Raw genomic sequence first — 22,001 nt, forward strand, 5'->3', positions numbered from 1 at the left:
TCAACCAAGGATATTAATATCTTTTTATTATATCATCTTTTATTAGGAAAAATGGGAGTTTATAATACATGTGAAAAAATTACTTATTCTTTGGTCTTGGAGAAACTGAGGTAGCTGACATGGAATACAAATTTTGTCCTCATTATTAAATCCTTCAAAATATTTCATTCCATATTTTCCATGATCTAAACTTTCTAGGTTTAATGTTAAGCATGTGTAGGACTTGGAGGGTCAGGATAAGGTTATTCTTCCATACCTAGGCACTGATTTCCATGTCTATGTTACAGGCTTAAGATGCCAAAATTATGTACATTTCCCCTTATTGTGGAAGGAGGTTGAATTTAAATTACATCTTAGTTAATTCTTTTTAAAACTTATAGAGAAAGATGTTTCTTTTTGCCAAATTTTTTCAGAAACAGACTCAGAAATTGATTATGTCTAAAATCTTTGAGGAATTACCTTTCTTATGTTCATGGTGATGCTATTTCATTGTGAGAATGAAATAAAAACAAAGTGGAGATGGGTGTGTCAGAGGCCCACAGAAACAACCATTGCCTGACATGCAGCCACACTCTATTGATCAAATCAAAGAAAGAGATTTGTTCCAGTCTCCCTCCAAGCCCTTACCTACTCAACGAGACGGGGGTGGGGGGGACAGTGGGATTTCCAAGCCTCTTTTTATCAGCCTAGCAAATCAGGGTCTTGCTTTCTAAACAAAGAGGTGCCAACCTTGAGACTCTATGAAAGCCAACACAAGCCAGGCATTGTATACAAGTGAAAAGACTATAATTAGCAAAGTTATAGTCACAATTAGGAAATACCTCCTCAGAAAAGTTTCCACTTAGCTCTGAGTGGGACTTAAATTACCATTGTGTTTAACAAGGCCTCTGTCTCTTGGCCAGCTCAAACCTTTTTGACAAATCTAAGAATATTAGTGCCATCCACCAAACACAGAGGCATAAAACCTAATGTTAGATTTTTTTTTTAATAACAGATGTGAAAATGTGCAAATTGGGACACAAAAGCCATAATTTCAAAAAATAAAAAGCATAGTCATAGATATGACTGTCCAAGTGTTAGCTAAATTACTCTCTCTCCAAATTCTTCTTTCCTGTTTTCTAGCCTTCCCTTTTGCATCCCTAAAGAGAAGTTAGAAAAGAAAGAGTGGGAAAGCAAAAATGGGTACTCACTTCATCTCCAGGATCTCCTCCAGCTGTTTTCTCCTCTCTATCCGGAGGTTGGCCAAGTGTGCTTCTTTTTCAGCCAGGGACTGCTGTGTGGAGGCAAGGCGTGCCTTGGTGGCATCCAGTTCCTGTCTGGTCTTCTCCAGTGCATTCATCAGTTCCTCTATCTGAAAAGCATGGAGTGTGGTGTGTTATTTCTCCTCCATTCAAGTACAAGGCGTTCCTGCTGGCCTGTGTTCCAACAATAGACACAAAGGAATCAAAGCCATCCTTGAACTTGGCATTGTATCTTGGCATTGATTCTTTCCTTGTCACTAGTTAAAAAATAAATATTTCAAACATGAGAAATGTCCAAATTTCTCCAAGACCCTCGTTCAATTCAATTGTCCAATAACTTTTATAGAAACTATTTAAAGTATTTATTAGAAGTGGAGGGTGAGTGGCTTGACCCAATTTCAACCTGTGTTTGGCAAAAAATCTCAGATACTGCCTCACAGTTGACTGAAGGCAACACTCAAAATGCATTTTGCCTAGCACAATATACTTTTGTGTGTAGGCCTCAGAATATTCTGACAGAACGTTACGTATTTCAGATTTGTTCATGTTTTAACCTATCGAAGCCTTGTTTGGCAAAGCAATTTGATGTCCAAGGGGCCTCAGGGACTCCCCCGCCCCTCACCTCACCTCCCTATTTCACATTCAGGAAGCAAGGTTTGGCCAAAGGTAAACAGAATTCCAGCCACAAAAGGTTCAAGTTTGGTTTGCCCCTGAAGTTTGAGAGGGTTCTAAACTTGAAATAAATGACATGTAACTTTTACGGGGTGCTAATACACCATAGAAATAAGCCAGACTATCAAATAGCCAGGGTTTTCAGCCAGGTCCCAAAAATTGGACCAGGGAGCCCCAAGGCAAGGCCTTATCCTCCCCAAACCATTGGAGTCTTTTAAAAGCCAACACACAACAAAAAGGGCTGGTGTTTATGGTTTTGTTCCAGAGACTTCCGTGGAGTAAGCTGGTGAAATGCCATCCCTTGCACAGATGCAAGCTGCATCCACCCTGCTGATTTAAAACCATGGTTTCAGGAAGTTTCTAGATTCCAGAGTTGCTGCTTGGATTTCTAAGTCACCCCTTCCAGTTGAACTTGGCAGAATGGGATCATCTATCACTAAAGTCAACAGAACACCCTTCAAAATGTGTCAATGACATGTTAAGTTTCAATTCATAAAGACTTTCTACACAATTTCTGCAGTTTTATATGGAATTTATTCAGAATATCCATTATAGTTCACATCCAAGGTAAATTATAGGCTTTTAAGATTCAGAAAACCCTTCTTTTTGCCCTGATAAAAAGAGGAAACTTGATGACTATGTAATATAAATAAGAAGCCAAAGCCAAAAACAGTTTAAAAACCAAGGAGTATAAAGGATAACCTATGAAAGTCACAGAACCACGTATATTTAATTGTAGGAAAAATAGCATTATTCTTTAACTTCAGAAATATAAAAAAATTTAAAAAGCAAACTGTTTAGCCTCTCAGAGAATACCATAAATATAACTAGAAGCCCTTCAACAAAGCAATACTTGATGGTACTGAAGCAGAGGTGGTATTTTTTTTTGGGGGGGTGCTTCTTTTTTCTCCTATTTTTAATACATTCAATAGCAACGTTAAAAAAAAAAAGATCAGTATTATGATCATTCCAAGTGCCAACTCAGATACAGTCTGCCTAACTCTCCATATGGGATGGCCTATGTCCTCACAACCCTATATCTTTCATGAATTGTTCTTTATCTCAAATGTACTATTGATCTCAGAGAAGAGGGAGAATATCCAGGATTCTCAGCTGCTGAAACTCTCTCTCATTAGTTGACTAACCTGTCAGCAATCCATAGGCATAGTATGCTATTCAACTGGGTTTTCAAGTTCTTAGTTTACCTGCCATCTGACTGCTTAGAGCAGGAACTAACTAGTTTTATATTAACCCACCTTTAACGATTACACTTTAGAATAATGACTTGTAGGCTGTCCTAGTCATTCCAGCAACAACCACATGGAGAAAATCTGGGCACCTAAGAGATGTAATCCAGGGTTTTCACTAATGGAAATACTGTTAACTTCAAACATCAATAATTCCTAGTTTGAGGTAAGACTGCTATTCTCAACACCTTAAGAGAAGAATCTCAAAACAGCTTCCCACTCAAGACCTTTTAATCCTCCTAATGCACCTGACCACTGAGCACTGCACCGTTAGGACCACCTGGGGCAGTGGCCTCAGATATACTGCTCTAGTCTTCACAAGGCCCCTGCTTCTATCTGTAACTATGCAAATAATCAATTGATTTTTGGAGTCTCAGTTTCCAAAAGCTGAGATGATGCCTATGGTATTTCCTGTGTTAAGCATTCAAGAGTTCTGCAAACCATTTCCTTTGCTAACAAAACAGGAGTGCTAAAAACCAGGAAGTCTTTTCCCTGTGTGGTGGTCATTAGGGTGGTTCATAACATGCTAGTTCTCTTCCCTATGGGCACATGGTAGGACTGCTTTTCCTCTCTTCCTTTAAGTTGGGTGTGGCTTTGGCCAATACAATCATTGTCATGTCCAGGTAGAAGCATTTAGGTTCTAGCAGTCAACCCCAGCCTTCTATTTTCCCTGCCATGATGACTCTATAAGAATGTTTTAGATGATGTCTATTCAGCCTGAGTCCTTGAGTTAAAACAATGAAGATGAAGGCCAACCCACATTACATAAGTAAGGTATGCATTTTGCTGTGCTTACACCATGAGATGAGGGGCTGTTACCCTCAGGTTGACTTGGCCTACCTTGACTGGTGAACTGTCACACTTCTTATCAAATGCTCTATACCTGCCTCCATCTCCTCACCACCAGTCCTCTCTCATCAATAAGAAAATGCTTTTTATTCCTGCCATCCCATGGAAACTCTACTCTTGCTGGCTGCTGGTATCTTCCTTCTTGCCATATGTCTTTTCCTAATGTGCAGTTCGTATAGTTCGACAGTTCCCCCAACTCTTACTCTCATCTGAAGTAGCATTTTAGCTGGTTATGTAAATGAAGCTTGTGTCTTAAAAACTACCAGATTTGAATCATGTCTCCATCACTTACTATATGACTGACACAAGTTCCTTCATCTCTTTCAGCTTTAATTTCTTTGTCTGGAAAAAAAGGAAATTATGTTGCTTATTCTGTTTGTTGGCATCAAGTAGTATGATGTAGCCTATACACTATTTCTTCTTCTAATTGATATCAATAAAATAACATTTTTCTTACAATAGAAATAAGGTAAATGGCCATCATTAACAAGTCAACAAATAACGAACACCAGAGAGGGTGTGGAGAAAAGGGTACCCTCCTACACTGTTGGTGGGAATGTAAATTGGTTCAACTACTATGGAAAACAGTGTGGAGGTACCTCAGAAAACTAAATATAAAGCTATCATATGACCCAGAAATCCCACTCTTGGGCATAATCTGGACAAAGCTTTCCTTGAAAAAGACACATGCACCCCTATGTTCACTGCAGCACTAGTCACAATATCCAAGACATGGAAACAACCTAAATGTCCATTGACAGATGAATGGATTAAGAAGATGTGGTACATATATACAATGGAATACAACTCAGCCATAAAAAAGAACAAAATAATGCCATTTGCAGCAACATGAATGGAACTATAGATTCTCAGACTAAGTGAAAGTGAAGTAAGTCAGAAAGAGACAGACAAATACCATATGACATCACTTATATCTGGAATCTAATACATGGCAAAAAATGAATGTATCTGAAGAAAAGAAACAAACTCATAGACTTGGAGAACAGATTTGTGGTTACCAAGGGGAAGGGGGAGGGAGTGGGATGGACTGGGAGTTTGGGGTTAGTAGATGCAAACTATTGCATTTGGTGTGGGTAAGCAATGAGATCCTGTTGTATAGTGCAGGGAACACATGTGATGGAATATGATGGAGGATAATGTGAGAAAAAGAAAGTATGTATACATATGAGTGGGTCACTTTGCTATACAGCAGAAATTGACAGAACATTGTAAATCAACTATAATAGAAAAATTAAAATCCTATAAAAAAGAATAAGGAACACTCAATAGAAAATCTAAAAGATACAGATACAAAACATTTCAATGTTTATTTTTATTTAAGATTAAAATGACATTCTTTTTAGCCAAGATCGCCCCAAATCCCAACATATGGAGATAAACATATCTCCATCTCTCTCTATTTGTGTGTATGTATAAGGATGTTATATATAATTTTCTTGTTTTCCATAAATATATTATTAGAAAGTTCCCTTTATTATTAAATAGTCTCTGAGAAACACAGTTTAATGGGTGAGTGGGGCTGTATCTATTCTCTATTTTCCTAAAAGCCAACCCTTCCCTTGGGTTCTAGGAAGCACTCCTGAGATTCAGAACCTGTTTCCCCTGTTTCTTTTGCAAATTTTTCATCTTCCTGCAGTCCATAACTGGACCCTTCCCCTTATGAATTGTTCTCAGAGATGTTTTCCTCATCCATGTGAATCCTCAGGAGGAGGACTGAGGTTTTTCTTCATAGTTATCACCTCTATTCTGATCCTTTTCCAACATTTGAGTCCTTTTATTCACTTAACATCTCTCACATGTACTGAGCCACCTGCTGATTACTTCCATTTGGATGGCATCATATCACTTTAAATTCAGAATGACCTCATAATCCATGCACACTTATCTAAACCAAATCCCTACCATCTACCCCTGCCCGCCCAATCTGCTGCTCCTAACATATCCACTACTTGGGTCCAATGTACCAGCCTTTTCTCAGTCACTCATTTTAGGACCTCAGAATCAGATCTTCTCTTCCTTCACTTTCCTCTTTTATTTTCCATCCATAATTAAGTCACATAACTCTATTTTGGAAACACTTTTCAGACTCATCATTCTATCATTTGATGTTTTCAAATTTAGATCCCTTCCACACCCATATTTTTGATAGGATTGAAAAGTGTGTGTATGTGAATGTGTGTTCTTAGCCTTTGTCTCTACCCCTACCCTAAATAAAGTCATGATTTTGCCTGATCAGCTTCTCCCCCACCAGGATTATCTCTCGGACAAGTCTGTGACTGGATTTTAGGAAATGGGATTAACAGATGAGTAACAGAATGAACCTATAAAACTGATAGACTTTGAAGAGCAGGCTATGATGATCTATATAATAAAAAAAAAATTGGAGAGAAAGTGAGGAAAGAAAGAAATAATAAATCTGGGGATTGGAGACACACAGGTTTGGTTTTGTTTTAAGGGCAGAATAAGAGAATCGAGCAAAAGAGGAAAAAAGGAAAGGAAAAGAAGTTGCTAGAGGTTATTCCTGGGGCCCCTTCAATGTTTTCCAAAGACTCAAATTAAAGGTTAGACTTCCCTTTTGATTTTTTTCAGCTGTTCTGACTGTGTGTCTTTGAACATGACTTTGAACGGGCCCTGTGAATCTTGGATTCAAAGATGTCTCACAGGATTTATTTTTACAACTTATCTACCTACTGCCAGGAAAATATGCTTAAACACATCAATACTTTGTCAAAAATATCACTGACCTGTTTAAGCATCTCAAAGGGCTCCTGTTTACCCATAGTAGTGGTCTTCAAACTGTGTTCCCTAGTGCACCAGGGATCCCACAAAGGCATCTGGGGGCTGATAAACACATCAGTGCAGTGGGAGGAGGAATATAAATCAGCAGGGATCTTCATCCATCTTACACTTAAAGGGAGCTGTTCAACTTTTACTTCTTTTATATATAGCATTCCACTTAGGATTTAATTTGAATTTTTTTAAATTTTAAGTATTTCAAAATACTGAGAATAGTTAAAAGCATGGATTATAAAACCAGACTGTACTTATTTAATACCTGCTTTACCACTTATGAATTACAGAACCTTGGGAAAGTGAGTTTCTTCATCTATAACAATAGTACAAGTCCTCAAAAGAGTTACTGAAAGTATGAAATGAAACAGTGAAGGTGAAGCTCTTATGAAGGGATGGGCAAACAAGAAAATAATTAGTACATTCTTAATAGCGTGGTTACAAACAGAACTGAAGAGTCAGCCTGTCATTTATTATCTGTGTCATTCTGAGTCAGTTATAAAAGCTTTCAAAACCTCAGGTTTCTCACTTGTGATGTGGGAACTTAGCTCAAAGGGTTTTTGTGAAGAATCAATGGGTTAACATGTGTGATGTTCTAAGAACAATGCCAAGTACTTGGTGCCATAGAACTGTCAGCTCTTATTATTACAGTACCTAATAACTAAGTATTCAATTCATGTTTATGGTCGCTTATTACTGAAGTAAAGATTTTGCACTTGCTGTCACCTATCCTCAACCCGCCCCACCACCCCCACCCACACACTTCTGCACTGCCCTACACTGACCCCTGCAATTATCAAAATCACCTCTCCTTTAAGGCTCTGCCACAGAGCCCTGGCCTCCTTCACAAGTACAGTAATTAAAAGCTGAAGCTCTGAAAACAGGCAGACCTGGATCAAGTTTTCGTTCCACCAATAGGATCTCTGTGACCTTAGGCCAATCTTCATTCAATGGAAGCTTTGTTACACATTTGAATCCTTTAGAAAGATCTTAAAAATCCTGATGCCATGGTCACACTTCTACCAACTAAATCAAAATGTTTAAGGGTAGGAGTCAGGCATCAGTATTTTATTAAAGATGCAGGTGATTCCAAAGTGATGCCAAGGTACATCTGGTCTGGGAATGCGGGACATTATTTACCCTTCTCTTAGCCTGCAAGTCTTTCCCAGTTAAACAGGGAGGAAACAGAAGCTACCACATAGGATCAGCATGAGAAGAAAGAAATATAGTATATATCCCTACACATAAAGCATTCAACCCTGTCTGCTAGACACCCTAGAGGTGTCCAGTGCATGACAATTACCACTATCCCTAGTATGGGTTTCTGGCCACATTACTTTCACCCAATCAGAGTGTCTCCAGTTCTTACCATCTGTACCCAACTCCCTATCACTTAATCAAATACCGCTTTACTTTTCTGCACAACTATTTCATGTGTGTGCTTAGTTGCTACAACTGGATTGTAATCCTCAGAAGGCAAGGACCGTATCTCTGTACTCTTTGTGGAAGGCCCTTCAGCCCCTGACAGAGAACCAGTGTCCACACTCAATAAATACCTGAGGAATGAGAGGAAGGGGAATACAAAGCTGTGATTCTGAAACACCCTTCTTTGACCCACTTAGTGCAATGATGGATGAAGTGTAAGTCTGAACTTGATACTTTCCTACCCCATAAATCAGTGGTCCCCTTGCCATCCTCACCAAACGCCCTTCAAGTTCTTGCTCTCTGTTTGCCTCAAGGACCTCTCTTTGCTATGGAGACAAGAGGGCTCAGTTACTCAGCTCCTGAATGGATAGAGACCCTATGCTCACTGCCACTCTAGCAGCTGTTAAGAGAACCCAGGAACCCATAAGTTTAGGGATAGCACAATAAAAATGTCCCAGGATCTGAGCTGGAGTAGAAGCAAGCAGCTTTTAACCCTGCTCTGAATTCCACCCATTCTGCCATGACCGGGAAGACATGCAGTCCTTCTTCCCATCACTCCACCATCTCATCTCACTGGATGTCTTCTATGTGTCTGGCAATCTGCTAGATACAAGCAGCAGGCTCATCCTCAGAAGCTCTCTGGTTTGGCAGGCAAACATGAATCAAACAACTATTATTTAATTATGATTGTGACTTTAAAAAAGAATTAAGAAAAGTACTGAGTGATGAGCAAGAGTTAAGCAAGAGCCAATCTTGCCCTAGGCCTCATGGCCTGCCTCCTTAGAGCAGGAAAGTTGTTGTTGCCTGCTGAAGAGGAGGTAAATAAATATGTGCTCGGAGGGCCCTGATGGAAAGCCCTGTGGTCCTATTCATTAGGGAACTGCTACTTGAAGAATCTGCTACTTGATTATGAGCCAATAAACTCTTAAAAAGTCCAAAAGGAAAGCAACGCATGTGTCTCAGTTCAACATAGCATTTGCTTATTTTGGAAGCACATCCATTGGTAATTCACCAGACAATGATATTTCTGGGGGGGGGGGGGGGCGGATTTTAGAAAGGCTGTTTTATTCTTAAAATGCCATTCTTGATGAAAACAGAAGGATTCACAGAAACCTCAGAAATTTTCTTTAATACTTAACATATTCCATTTAAAAGAATTTTCTAAAATGTCCACAAATTTGGCAAGATTGGAATCCTGATCCTTCATCTAGAAAGCTAGGATTACATTTTAAAATATATATTGGTTTGGTGTTACCTATCTAGAACATAATAATTGAAAGTTCCTTCAAGATAGATATCTACTTGGTCTCACAATTAAACAAAACAAAAAAATCCCTAAGTAATCATGCGTCATTTCTGATTTCATTGGTCATTTTATGTGGCAGATCATAAAAACTCTCTTATAAAATGGTTATCAGGACTTTTCCATTGTATTTGAATAATTTATAACTCCATACACTTTAAGAATAATGAAGCTGGAGTTCCCATTGTTGCACAGTGGAAACAAATCCGACTAGGAACCATGAGGTTGCAGGTTCGATCCCTGACCTAACTCAGTGGGTAAAGGATCCGGCATTACCGTGAGCTGTGATGTAGGTTGCAGACATGGCTCAGATCTGGCGTTGCTGTGGCTCTGGTGTAGGCCGGCAGCTACGGCTCCGATTAGACCCCTAGCCTGGGAACTTTCATATGCTGCAGGTGAGGCCCTAAAAAGACAAGAAAAAAAAGAAAAAGAAAAAAAAAAAAAGAAAAGAAAGAAAAAGAAAAAAGAAAAAAAAGAATAATGAAGCTATCAAGTGAATTTCTAAAAAGCCTAGTGTTAACATCCAGCTTGGAGAAACCGTCCGAACTTTTAAAGTGAACAGTGGAGCCTTAAAACAATAAAATAAAAAACCTGTTTAAGACCTTAAATCATTAACATCTGTCAACTTAAACTTACACATACATTTGTGTTGTTTAACCAAATATTTGAAAACCAGCTTCTCTCTCAGTTATCTGCCAAGAGTCCCACTCCCAGTTCTGTGTGTCTCTTCCTGACACGTGGCAACACCCAGTGCTTTTCAAGAGACTCACTTGGCAAGAGCCAATCTTCAAATATTTTGATAAAACAGGTTTTTTTTTTCCTTAAATTATATGTCAGTATTGAGTTAGTGTCTATTTTGCGTTAATGATTTGGAATTTTTAAACAGATTTTAAAACCGTATGTTAAAAATACATAGGGTCTTCTGCCACCACCAATCCTAGTTTTCTGTCTTCACTATATCTTGAATGCAAAAGGATGGTAGTTTTCAGTTTGCACCGTAACATGGAGCCAATGAAATCCCCGTATCCCAGGTTACAGCAAAACCAGAATGTGAATTGGTCCTGTGGGAATAGCTGGGACTTGGCCCCAGCTATGCTCTGGGCCCAGAGAAGGTCACACTAAGATCAGAAGTTAAAGATAAAAGCTGAAACCCTCCTCCTCAACAGCAACAACTTCTTAGACAGTAATACTGTGGACCAAAGGATCTGTTAAAAAGAGGACTAGTAATCTTATTTTTCCAATTACTCTTATCTGACATTTCCATCTCCACCTCCCTCCCACCTCCCCACTGCTGCCTTAGAGTGACACCTTTTGGAAAAGGTTGAAACTGAAAATTCCCAGACTGCTTTCTGCCTGGACCTGGCCCTCCTAAAGACTGTGCTTGGGATTTTCTCCTGAAGTTTAAACACCTAGGACACTTGCTTAAATGTGTCACCTCTGATCCTTCAGTTGCAAACAGGCACATTGACTGAAGGTATTTGGGCTTGAGCTCTTCAATTCTGACTACATTTTCAATTTCCCTTTTTCCCCTACTTTCCCAAGGCTTATTAACAAAATTTCACATCATAACAAGAATGAATGGAGAAGAAATGTGTAAAATGCATACATTCTGACTGAACAGATTTCTCTAGAAGGCCCCTTGAACACTCTTCATTCCAGGTCAGATTTGGCTCAGTAGAACCTCCTTGAGAAAAAGGCTGTGGATGTGTTTCTGTGTATGTTTAGTGTAGGTACTTCTTGAGCAACTGGAAGGCATTCTTCACTCTGTGTGTGCACAGTGCTGCAGCATAGCAAAGAGATGGTCTTTTCCCTAACAGAGAAGGAAGCAGTATATAGAGTGGCTAACTGTGTGGACTCTGAAGCCAGAGGGCTTAGGTGCCAATCAGGATCCAATCATGTGCTGACCCTGAGAAAAGTACTTGAATTCTATGTATATCCGTTTCTTTCTCTATAAAATGTGGATAATAGAGGCACCTCCCAGCGTCCTTGTGGAGAATACCTGTCTTACAATAGTTACATGCTTGGCACACAGTAAGGGCACAGTATCCTGTAATCATCAATACTGACGCTAGTTTAAACACTAGCTTTTTGTTTTCAGCCTATTAGAGAATGAGTAAGCAAGGCAAACTGTTGAATTTCCATTTTCTTACATTTTCAGAAGGACACATTTTCCATCTTCAATGGAACAGCAAAATTTTTTACTATGAAATCCCTTCACAACAAACCAAATTAATCATCCACAAAATATGCTTACTTCCAAATATAATTATAAAGGAACTCATAAAGACATTAGAGCAGCAGTGTCCCATAAAACCTCCTGTGATCATGACAAGGTCTTAATTCACATTTTCCAATACCCATGCCACTAACTACATGTTGCTTCAGAGCACTGGAAATATGACTGGTACAACTAAGGAAATGAATTTTTAATGTTATTCAATCTTAATTTAAATCTAAATTTAAATATCTATATGTGTAGAGGCCACTGCATTGGAAAGGGCCAAAGCATTCAAGTTTTACAACTTTAATGTCCAATGGTCATGTTTAGAAATTATTTCAATTTTTGTGGAAAGTTTTTCCTTTTTGAATATATGAAGAAAAACTTTTAAATTCCTTTAAATTTAGTTTAACTCAATAATTGGCATTTGACCCAGTGATTTCAATTTAGGAATTTATTCTAAGGGTATAATAAGAAATGTGCCCAGAGAAATTTATTCTAAGGCTAGAAGAAACATGTTCATCACAATGTTGTTTATAAAATCAGTATAAAAATTATGCATGTATGTATATATACACATTATATACACATTACATATGTATATATACATATGTGTAGATATGTACAAACACATATATAAACACAAATAGAGTCATATACAAACATGTACATAGGTACTCTCATCTTCCAAAAAAATGAATTAAATAAATTACGGTGTGTGTGTGTGTGTGTGTGTGTGTGTATAAGTGTTGCAAAAAAATTGGATAATAACAATTCGGCATCTAACTGTTGAACTATTAGTCAGACATTAAATACTAAGTAAAAGAAAGCTGTTCATGAAATCCTGAGTGAGGAAAGCAGGTTAGTAAATGATAAACACAATATAATCCCAATTACATGTGGGTTTTTAAATGAATATTCATAGAAAAAAAAAGGCTAGAAGGAAAGGCATCAAAATATTCATGACAAATTTGTTTCTAGGCTTAGAGATTCCAGGTAACCTATTACATTCTTCTTTGTACTTTTTGCTGCTGTAAGATAAGAATGCTTTTTAAAACTTGCAACCAAGGAAGGTCTGCATAGAAAGTACTTCTGCCTCCAAAGGTTGGTAATAAAGCAGAACTCCAGGGCAGGGCGGGGCCCTCTGGTGGCAGTTATGGTGGCAAGTACTGTCAGCCAAAATGACCTTAAGACAGGCCACACTTTCTAGCAGAGTTTCTTTGCCCCTGACAGTCACTTAGATTTATGCTGATTATAATCCGGGTTCACCAGGGAGTGCCTGAGTGTTAGTGACTCCAGAGCTGTCAACAGCCTTTCCTGCCACCTCCACCCTGCTCCACAATGTGCTTGAAGGTTGCTCATTTCAACTCCTTCCCTAATAAAGTTCCTATGGGTTCTGAAGTAAAGTATGGTGGCTTGCTTGTTTGTTTAGTGCTTGGTTAGCATTTTCTAATTTTATTATTGTTAGTGTTGTTTTGATTCTGCCTCACTCAGGTTGCCAGGCCTTACAAAATCAGACCCATTTGTCCATGCCCCTTGACCACTTATTTTAGCAAGGTCTATTCATTCTCATTCAACAAATCCGGGCAGTGTTCTCAAGTAGGCCTTCCTTCTTGTGATGCAAGGATCAGGTGAGGCAATTTCAAGAAGGGAGAGTGAAAACAAGGAGGCTTCTTTTACTGTGAATTCTCCTGCTGGCTTGGTTCCACAGGAGATAATTACTAATGATGACATTTCAATCAGGCCAAATCAAGCCTGACTCCAATCCCTTTCCTGATTCCCTCAAAATCCTTGTATCACAGTTCACGCTGCCTTCAACAAAAGGTAGTGGCATCCCTGTATGTCACCTTAGTCTTTATACATATGAAGTCGAATGCATCTTTAAATCGGCCCACTGGGCCCAACACCTCAGACACACAGTAGATGCCAAAAGATAATTGTGGGTGGGATGCAGGGAAGGAAAAAAGAAAAGAAGAAGCTACATTATAGAGAAGTGATCACTACCTCTGATTTAAATAATGTGGTTTCCTAAATCCCATTTGATCCTCACTTACTCCCAAAGAAGCATACCATTTAACTGATGGATAACTCCAACTCAGAAAGGATAAGGGCTTTACCCAAGAATTTCAGAAGACTTATTCTTTATCAGGAGGTGAGTCTGACTATAAAGTACAAATATAATGGGAGAATTGTTAAAGGGATCTGCACAGACTGGGAGGACCTGGAAGGAAACTCTGGCTCCTCAACAGAAAGGAAAAACCATGGCTCATTCTCCTTGTATGCCCAGGGCTGACCACAACATCTAACATACAACCAGTACCCACAAATGTATAGATGAACATAAATTAGTGAATAAACCCTTTTGATTCATTGGAGTAGAATATTCACTATGTGCTTGGATTTCAACACTTTCCCAAAATATTTTACTTTTGTATTATTTTTCCATTATAATGTAACAGACTATCACAAATTCACATCTCAAAGTTCTGTAGGTCAGAAATCTAAGCAGGAAGCATGTGCTACGAGGTTCTCCATTCAGAATCTCATATAGTTGAAATCAAGATATTGTCACAGTGTATTCTCATTTGGAGCACAGGACCCTCTTCCATGCTTTATGTGGTTGGAGTAGAATTTAGTTCCTTGCAGATGTCAGTCTGAGGTCCCCATGCCCTTGCTACTCCTACCTCCTAGACACCACTTGGCATTACTTGTCACATGGCCCCTTCAAATTTCTAAAGCCACAGTCCTGGGGATTATAAGATCATATCTCATAATCACATGAGTGATATCCTATCATATCCACAGTTGCAGGGATTTATACAGGGGTGTGTACTCCAGACAGAGTAAATCTTGAGGATCATCTCACAATTCTGCCAACAACAGCTTTCTTCATTTTACTGATGATAAAAAAAAAAAAATAACCCAAACTGGAAACAATCCAGATATCCTTCACCTGGTGAAGGGTTAAACAAATTAAGGGGCATGCACATCATGGAGCGCTACTCTGCAATGAAAAAGAACAAAGTATTGATTTACCCTGCAACTTAAGGGAATCATCAGTGAATGATGCTAACTGAAAAAAGCCAGTCCCTAAAGTTCACATCCTGTATCATTTATATAATTTTCTTAGAATGACAAAATTATAGAAATGGAGAACAGATTATTGGTTGCCAGGGTAAGAGATGGATATAGGGAAGGAGTTGAATACAGTTATAAAAGGCAATATGAAGGATTCTTGGGGTGCTGGGACTGTTCTGTACCTTGACTGTATCATTGTCATTACCAGGTTGTGATAATATACTATAGCTCTGCAAGATGGTACCACTGCAGGAAATGGGGGGCGGGGGGGTACACAAGATATCTAGTATTTCTTAAAACTGCAGATGAAGCTAAAATTATCTAAAAGTAAAAGTTTTAAATGCTTCAAAAATAAAGAACACACCACATATATCTGTCATCCACTTGTGTAGAAAAAGGACAGCCAGGGCAAGTGCCAGGGGAGAAGGGAGATGCTCGCATAAAGCCAGTGAGGCCACTCCCATCCTCTCGGGGAAGAATCCTCCCCAAAATAGCTAGGGGGATCTTCACAGAGGATTTTCATACTATAAACGCCTTCCATTACCAAGGACAAGTACCTACCCAAGGAAAACCATCAGTATTCAGATTAATAGCTTGACACCTATTGAATCATATGAAAGTGACTTTCTCAAAAGCTGAGTGGTAAAAATGTCATAATCGTAGTCCTGTTTTAATAAAACAAATCATCACACATATATACAATAAAACATTTTTTAGTGCCATGTTCAATAATAGTTACTAAGGCATCATATACTGGCCCATAAAGGCCACTGGCAGGTACTAGTTTCCTTATAATCCAGGTAAGCAAAAAAAAAAAAAAGTCATAGTAAAGCTTCATCATCCTCAAACTAAATACAACCTCCAGACCACTGGTATGGTTAGCTCCTCTGTGGAAGGAAAGCAAAAACCAAACATGAAGTGCCAGAATGAAATCTTCTGCTTCAATTTCTCCTTCATTTAAAACATTTTATAGGGGCTTTATGTTGACCCTGTGGCTTCAGGAGAAGGAAATCCTCCCAAATGCATCTCTGGGGCACAGCATCCCCCACAGTAATTTGGCTCCCTCCTCACAGAGCAATTACTGCTACATGGAAAAAAACAATTCTTAATTGGTTAACTTTGGGAAAATCGCTTCATAAAAAGAAGACTTGGAACAAAGACGCCCACCCAAACAGTTCTCCCCACATACAAAGTGACTGGCAATGAGTATGAGACACCACATAAGCAAGGCTGACAGACAGAACCTCGCTGCACTTTCAAGCTGAATAGAGAGTTTATCTGCTTTCCTTCCATCTCCAAATGGAGTAAGTATCCACTCGATCACAACAACAGATCCGCCAAATTCTGCCTCTCTTCCAGTCTTAGCAGTCATCAGTGAGCTGTTCAACATCCTCCTTGGACTCCAGGGAACGAGACTTTATTTTCTGGCCATCAGCTGAATTAATGAGAGTGGAGTTATGACACTAGACTCCCAAGACCAGTTACTCTGCTTCTCACCTGGCTCTGCACCAGAGACGGTCCCCTAACCTCTGCTAAGGGCCATGTATTGGTCCCGAAGGGAGCCAGGCGGAGAGTGGATAGATGACAAGAATCAAATCCAGTCTACTCCTATAAAAACAACCAAAGTACACACCCTGCCAAGCATAATTTTCGTACTTAAAAGCAGCAACTTTTGTTTTTCTGATTGACCTGACAAATGACAGCAGTCACAGCTGGTCAGAGTAGAGACAAAAACTGTTCAAATCTTAATATGTGACACTCTGTTCTTCAAAACTCCACAACTGTGATGAAACATTCTCTATTAGATTGTACAATTTATACTCACATATTTAAGGCCAGGCTTCACCAAATACTTGTATCATTTTTTGGAAGTAGATGTCTGTGATTTCCCCAGGGGAAATTTTCTACAACTGATGCTTTGGATCTCTATTTTCAAAATAAGTGATTTTTCTCCCTAATAGTTCTTTTCAGATTAAAAAAAAAAAAACACTCATTTTCATTACCAATATGAGATTACAGTCTAGTCTCATATAAAGTAGTTAAACACAAGCCTGAATCAAACATAACCCTGTGTTAAATAGTCTCAAGACAAACATAAGTGAAAACACTAGCTTCCTTACTTGAATGCCAAATATTCACTCAAGGACCTGACTGCTTCAGCTGGGACTTTCTCTCCCTTTTACGACTTCTCAAATATTTAAATTACTTTGTTTAAAATATTTCTCCTTACTTCTCCTCTTTTCTTCAAGAATGAAGACTGTTATAACTAACTGTACAGAAATTATGGTATTATGGTATCAAGGGGAGAAACATTTCAAATAACTGCTTATTTAAAATAACTAGCGAGTATACATGCATGGAAATGAATACCCCATTTTGATGGGTCACACTCAGTAACCTTAGAGGCGCCTCTATCTGGGCAATAGTTCCTTTTGGATGAAAAACAATTAGGCTGTGTAATGTTGTGCTGAATCCCTTCAGATAAACCGTGCGCACACAGCCGGGCCACTCTCGTGCTGGCTCTGAAGCCGGGGCTGTCAGGCCCACTTCTCTGGTTAATGTCAGTAGCACTATGTATAAAAGGTGACTCCAGTGTGTACAAATGTTGATCTTTAGAGAAGTCATGCCTAGACTCACACACACATCCACTCTTTCGTCCACTGGGTCAACGGCAGGAACAGAGGGCGACCCCAAAAGGGGCCTGCCAAGAGCAGAGTCTAACTTGTCAGGTTACGTTGCCTCCGGGGACTTCCCTGCCTGAGATTAATCCATAATCCTGTTTTGTGTTTAAAAAATTCAGGTTCTAAAAGCCCAGCCTATAAGACAGTTTCTGAGGTGACAGGGAAATATTCTAATACATGATGACAAATTAAGTGCCAGTGCAAGTAAGCTCCAAAAAGAAAGGAACTGTGTGGAGTAGGTGGCACAAAATGTTTGCCCTTGTCCCAAATCATTTCTTTAAAGTTCTAAAATAGATACCAAAAATATATTTTAATGGCTAGAGTACCTGTAAGTTTAAAAAAAAAGTTGAAGGCATCTATGGTTTTACCACTTGCTGTACAAGTTAAGTAAAATAAAGATGCCTTCGACTGAAAACACAGCCACGGTTCTAAAGCAATAGAGTATTTGCTGATGTGACTTCCAAACCAAATTTCATCTGAATACCAAACGGTAAGAAAAGTCTCATCTCAGCTCTAAACAATCCCGTTTTTATTACACCAAAATTGTTTCTTCCCTTGCCAACCTCATTCTTTACCCATTTTGGCTACCAAGCTAATGTCCAAAAAGCTTCCTTTTACAATTCTAGCAGACCTGATGACAAAAAGCAGGAATTCCCAATGCTGTAGAAACCATCATGAACATGTTCTCAACTGGATGATTCTAAAAACCATAACTCACTTTACTCTACACTGAAGACAGAAAACACGTAGGGATACACAACTCTGAACGAGAACTCCTCAGCACTCATGACCACCCAGATGTGGACAGAGACATCTGGCCTGGTGGCATCTTCTGCTTTGATTCAGAGGAAAGGAAAAGCATGACAGCTAATCATACAAATTTCCACTTCAATTTGCGACTCAGTCTGTGTTTACAGTCATTCCCAATCAGATTTAATTTACAATGTTTGGCAATAAGGCTGACCTCTTCAAAAGCAAAGGTGAGCATGTAAAGAGCCATTTTCCACCCAGATGAAACCCTTTTAATCTAGCAAAAGCAGCTCCAGTTTCCAAACATGGGGGGGGGGGGGAAAGGGGGGGGGATAAATCATGAAGCTTGATGCTCCCAGTTTGGAGTTGCACATGGTGTGGGTATACTTATAGCATCCCTCCTCCCTCCAGATAGTGTCAGGAGAAGAACCAGTAGCTGAAGGAGCAGTCATATCACCTGTGTGTCTGGGAACAAAGGGGCTTTGATTGCCAGATTTATTAATGGGCTAATAGCTTTTATATGAGAAAAGTAGTTCAAAACCATGAGAGAGGTGGTGGTGGGTGAGTAAAAAGTATAAGAACAAGAGGCAAGAAAGATCCAGGTTCTAATCCTGGCCATTTGGTGTTGTATATCTTTGGCCTAGGTACCCAGCCTTCTCAACTGGACATGAGATTATATGCTCTGCCACATAAAAAGGTTGTAGGGATTACATGAGGTTGCAGGGTAAGTGATCAGCACAATATCAAAGCATGTAGTGAGTACTCAAGATACTGCCATGGCCCATATTATCATTATCGCTTAAACGTTTAACTAGGGGAAATGGATCAGAGTTCTGTGCCTCTACTATAATGTGTATTCTGAAAGTATTTAAGGTAAGGGAGTTAAAGACTTACTTTCATCCCATCTCATAGCTTTCAATGTTGTAGGAGAGATCCACCAGTATAAAATGGAAACACAAGGGCTGAGATTCAGTAGATGACTGCTCAAATCCCTTCTCTGCCATTTGCCAGCTGTGTGACCTTGAGTAAGCCACTTACACTCTCTGTGCTTCTCCATTTGTAGATTGAAGATAATAACACACTTCACACAGGGTCATATTGAGGTCCAGAGATTAAAATGTCCATGAAACACTCAGCCCTATGCCCTGTCCTTAGTATGCACTTGATAGATGATAAACGCTATTTACTAAAATCAACAATAAGCACGGCAATAACCATCTCTGCTGTAGAAGAACACAAGTGGAGTATTAGAGTTATAAACAAGAAGAAAATGATACATTTGGAAAAGCAAGACGGGGGAACGGAAGCTTTTCAGAAGTGATAGCATTTTACAAATATTTTAAAACCAGGTCAGAAGCCCAAACACTAGCAGAGTGAAGTAGTTGCCATGAAGGAATGATCCTGACCAGGCAGGGAAAATGCTCCTCAGCAGCTAATTTCTACCAGACAAAAATGCAGGTTCTATGAAGCCAAAGTCTCTCATCCAAAGAAGAAAACCTAACTGAATTTTGCTCATTATATCTGATATTTTCAAATGATGCTTCAATTACAAAGAAAAAAAAAATCCCTCCTGAATTCACAAAATACATTTGTGGGCCAATGTATTTGTGGAGCCATCTGGACCAACGGCTACCAGTTTATTTTAAAGGATGGGTAGAATTTTGTCAAGGAGGAATGGAGGGGAAGAATTCCCAAAAGGAAACAGTATGGGGAAAGGAAGGAAAGGCCAGGGAGTGTTTGGAAAGCAGAATACTGCTCCAGAGAGAAAAGATGAGGGACAGAAAGGTCATGAAACAACCAGAAGTTGGAGAAGACTTTCAGGAAGAGGCATGGGCTGGGCTGACAGGGTAGGTCTGGGAATGCTGACATGGAGAAGGAAGGGCTCTGAAATGCCAGAACAGCAAGCCTGAAAGGTCACTCTCTACCTCTCTTTGGGCCTCAATGTTCTTCTTTAAAGTGAACTCCTTAATTAGATGAGCACTTAGGCCCCCTTCCAGCCCTTTCTACACCATTCAGGAACATCACTACAATTTCTCTTCCTAGGGACACTGTGTACCTTCTGTGCTCTAGGCTTTGGGGGATATTGCCCCAGCACACCAGCAGAAGGAAAACAGGTAAAGGTCTGCTCCAGGGACCCCCTTTACTAGCCATAGAAGATAAGCTGACCTGAGCAATGCAAATGGAACCAGGGGCCTTAAGCATAGACTTGATCCCTAGGTGAAGCAGCAGCTCAAATAAAAACAATCAACCTAACAGAATACCTGTTTGGGGCCAGACTTCAATCTATTTTCTGAACAGAATTATCTCACTGAATGAGGAAGGTCTTACTGTTTTTTCCATGTTACAGATCAGACATAGAATTGTTAAACAAAACCAAGGTCAAATAACTAGACAACTAGAAATTGTAAGACCAGCAGCTAAACCAGGTAGTAAGGTGGATCCAGAATCCTCAATCTCAGCTACTCCATCAAAGACCCTCCTTTCTCTTGGCTTTAAAATCTGTATTTTGGGAGTTCCTGTGGTGGTGCAGCAGAAATGAATCTGACTAGGAACTATGAGGTTGCAGGTTCAATCCCTGGCCTCGCTCAGTGGGTTAAGGATCTGGCGTTGCCGTGAGCTGTGGTATAGGTCACAGACACGGCTTGCATCTGGCATGGCTGTGGCTGTGGTGTAGGCCAGCAGCTACAGCTCTGATTAGACCCCTAGCCTGGGAACCTCCACATGCCACAGGTGCAGCCCTAGAAGACACAAAGACAAAAAAAAAACCAAAAACAAAAAAAAATCCATATTTTGGTTCTGTGTTCTTTTTACAAGAGTGTCAAAATTTTGTGGCAGGAGAACCCAACTGGGAACATTCCTTGGCTATAAGTATGCTGAGAAAGGACAAGGACTAGGGTTCCCTCTCCTGCTCCAGAGAGTTGCCAAGGGTTTGAGTCTTAGGGAGTTTTAGACTCCTCTTGACATAGAGGAGAGGTAAAAGGACTTTGTCGACAAAAATTTGGATTCTTTGGCCCAAGAAGTCAAATTGTCAGAATGAATTTGGATGAGTGGGAATTGCTGGAATAAGAGATTTAGATACTACCTCAGGTGGCTAAAGGGGGAGTGGATTTCACAAACAGCAGGGGCCTATATCCCACACCAAGCAGCTCCCCAGAGCAGGGGACAAGGAGCCCAGGATCAAATGCTAAGGGAAAGGGTTCAGGAGCCAGAGGAAGGAGTGTGTTAGTAACTACATTTTGCATGACCCTAAGCATCCCAGAGGCAGCCACCTGAACAAAGACTAGAAGCTTTGCCTCAAGAACTCTGGCAAATAAACCTCAGGATTCTCATAAGAACCCTGAGGGAGAGGGACCCTATAATGTCTGAGATTTTATTTTCTTCCAATTATGGTTTATGGGGAGGGGAGTTGTGATCTAACATTTAATTTCACTCAGAAAAAAATGTTTCTGCGCCCAAATATTATTGGGTTAATATGGCCAACTAAAATTATGTACATGGAAAAATATTTATGTTCAGAGGACTTCATGTGTTTGAAGAATTTTGAGCGTCTGATTATGGAAAGCTTTCTCTCTCATACATATATATATATAATATATATATTATATGCACTATATATTCTGATTGCTTTCACTTCAAATACTCTATTTTTAGGTTGAATTAATGCTTACTCTATAAGATAAATATAAAACTCTGTATTTCTTTGGCTTTTTGCCTTTTCTGGGGCCG

The 22,001-nt window shown here is 39.5% G+C and overlaps 1 protein-coding gene across 45 annotated transcripts in view; it reads right to left on the minus strand.

Annotated features, from left to right (window-relative positions):
• Positions 1-22,001, minus strand: part of ERC2 (ELKS/RAB6-interacting/CAST family member 2) — a 983,951-nt gene that overhangs the window by 379,147 nt on the left and 582,803 nt on the right. For all 45 annotated transcript variants that reach the window (XR_014823359.1, XR_002337959.2, XR_014823361.1 and 42 more), the window contains one exon: positions 1,191-1,351. Coding sequence is in view for 15 of the 45 variants with exons in the window: in XM_021070729.2 (XP_020926388.1) it covers positions 1,191-1,351 (161 nt within the window). In the remaining 30 variants the exon portion in view is untranslated. The remainder of the gene's footprint in view (positions 1-1,190; positions 1,352-22,001) is intronic.

Source organism: Sus scrofa, chromosome 13, assembly GCF_054392235.1.
Source record: "Sus scrofa isolate SSC_HxYL_T2T_F1_AM1 chromosome 13, Sscrofa_HxYL_maternal_Yorkshire_Landrace_v2.0, whole genome shotgun sequence".
Lineage (NCBI taxonomy): Eukaryota > Metazoa > Chordata > Mammalia > Artiodactyla > Suidae > Sus > Sus scrofa.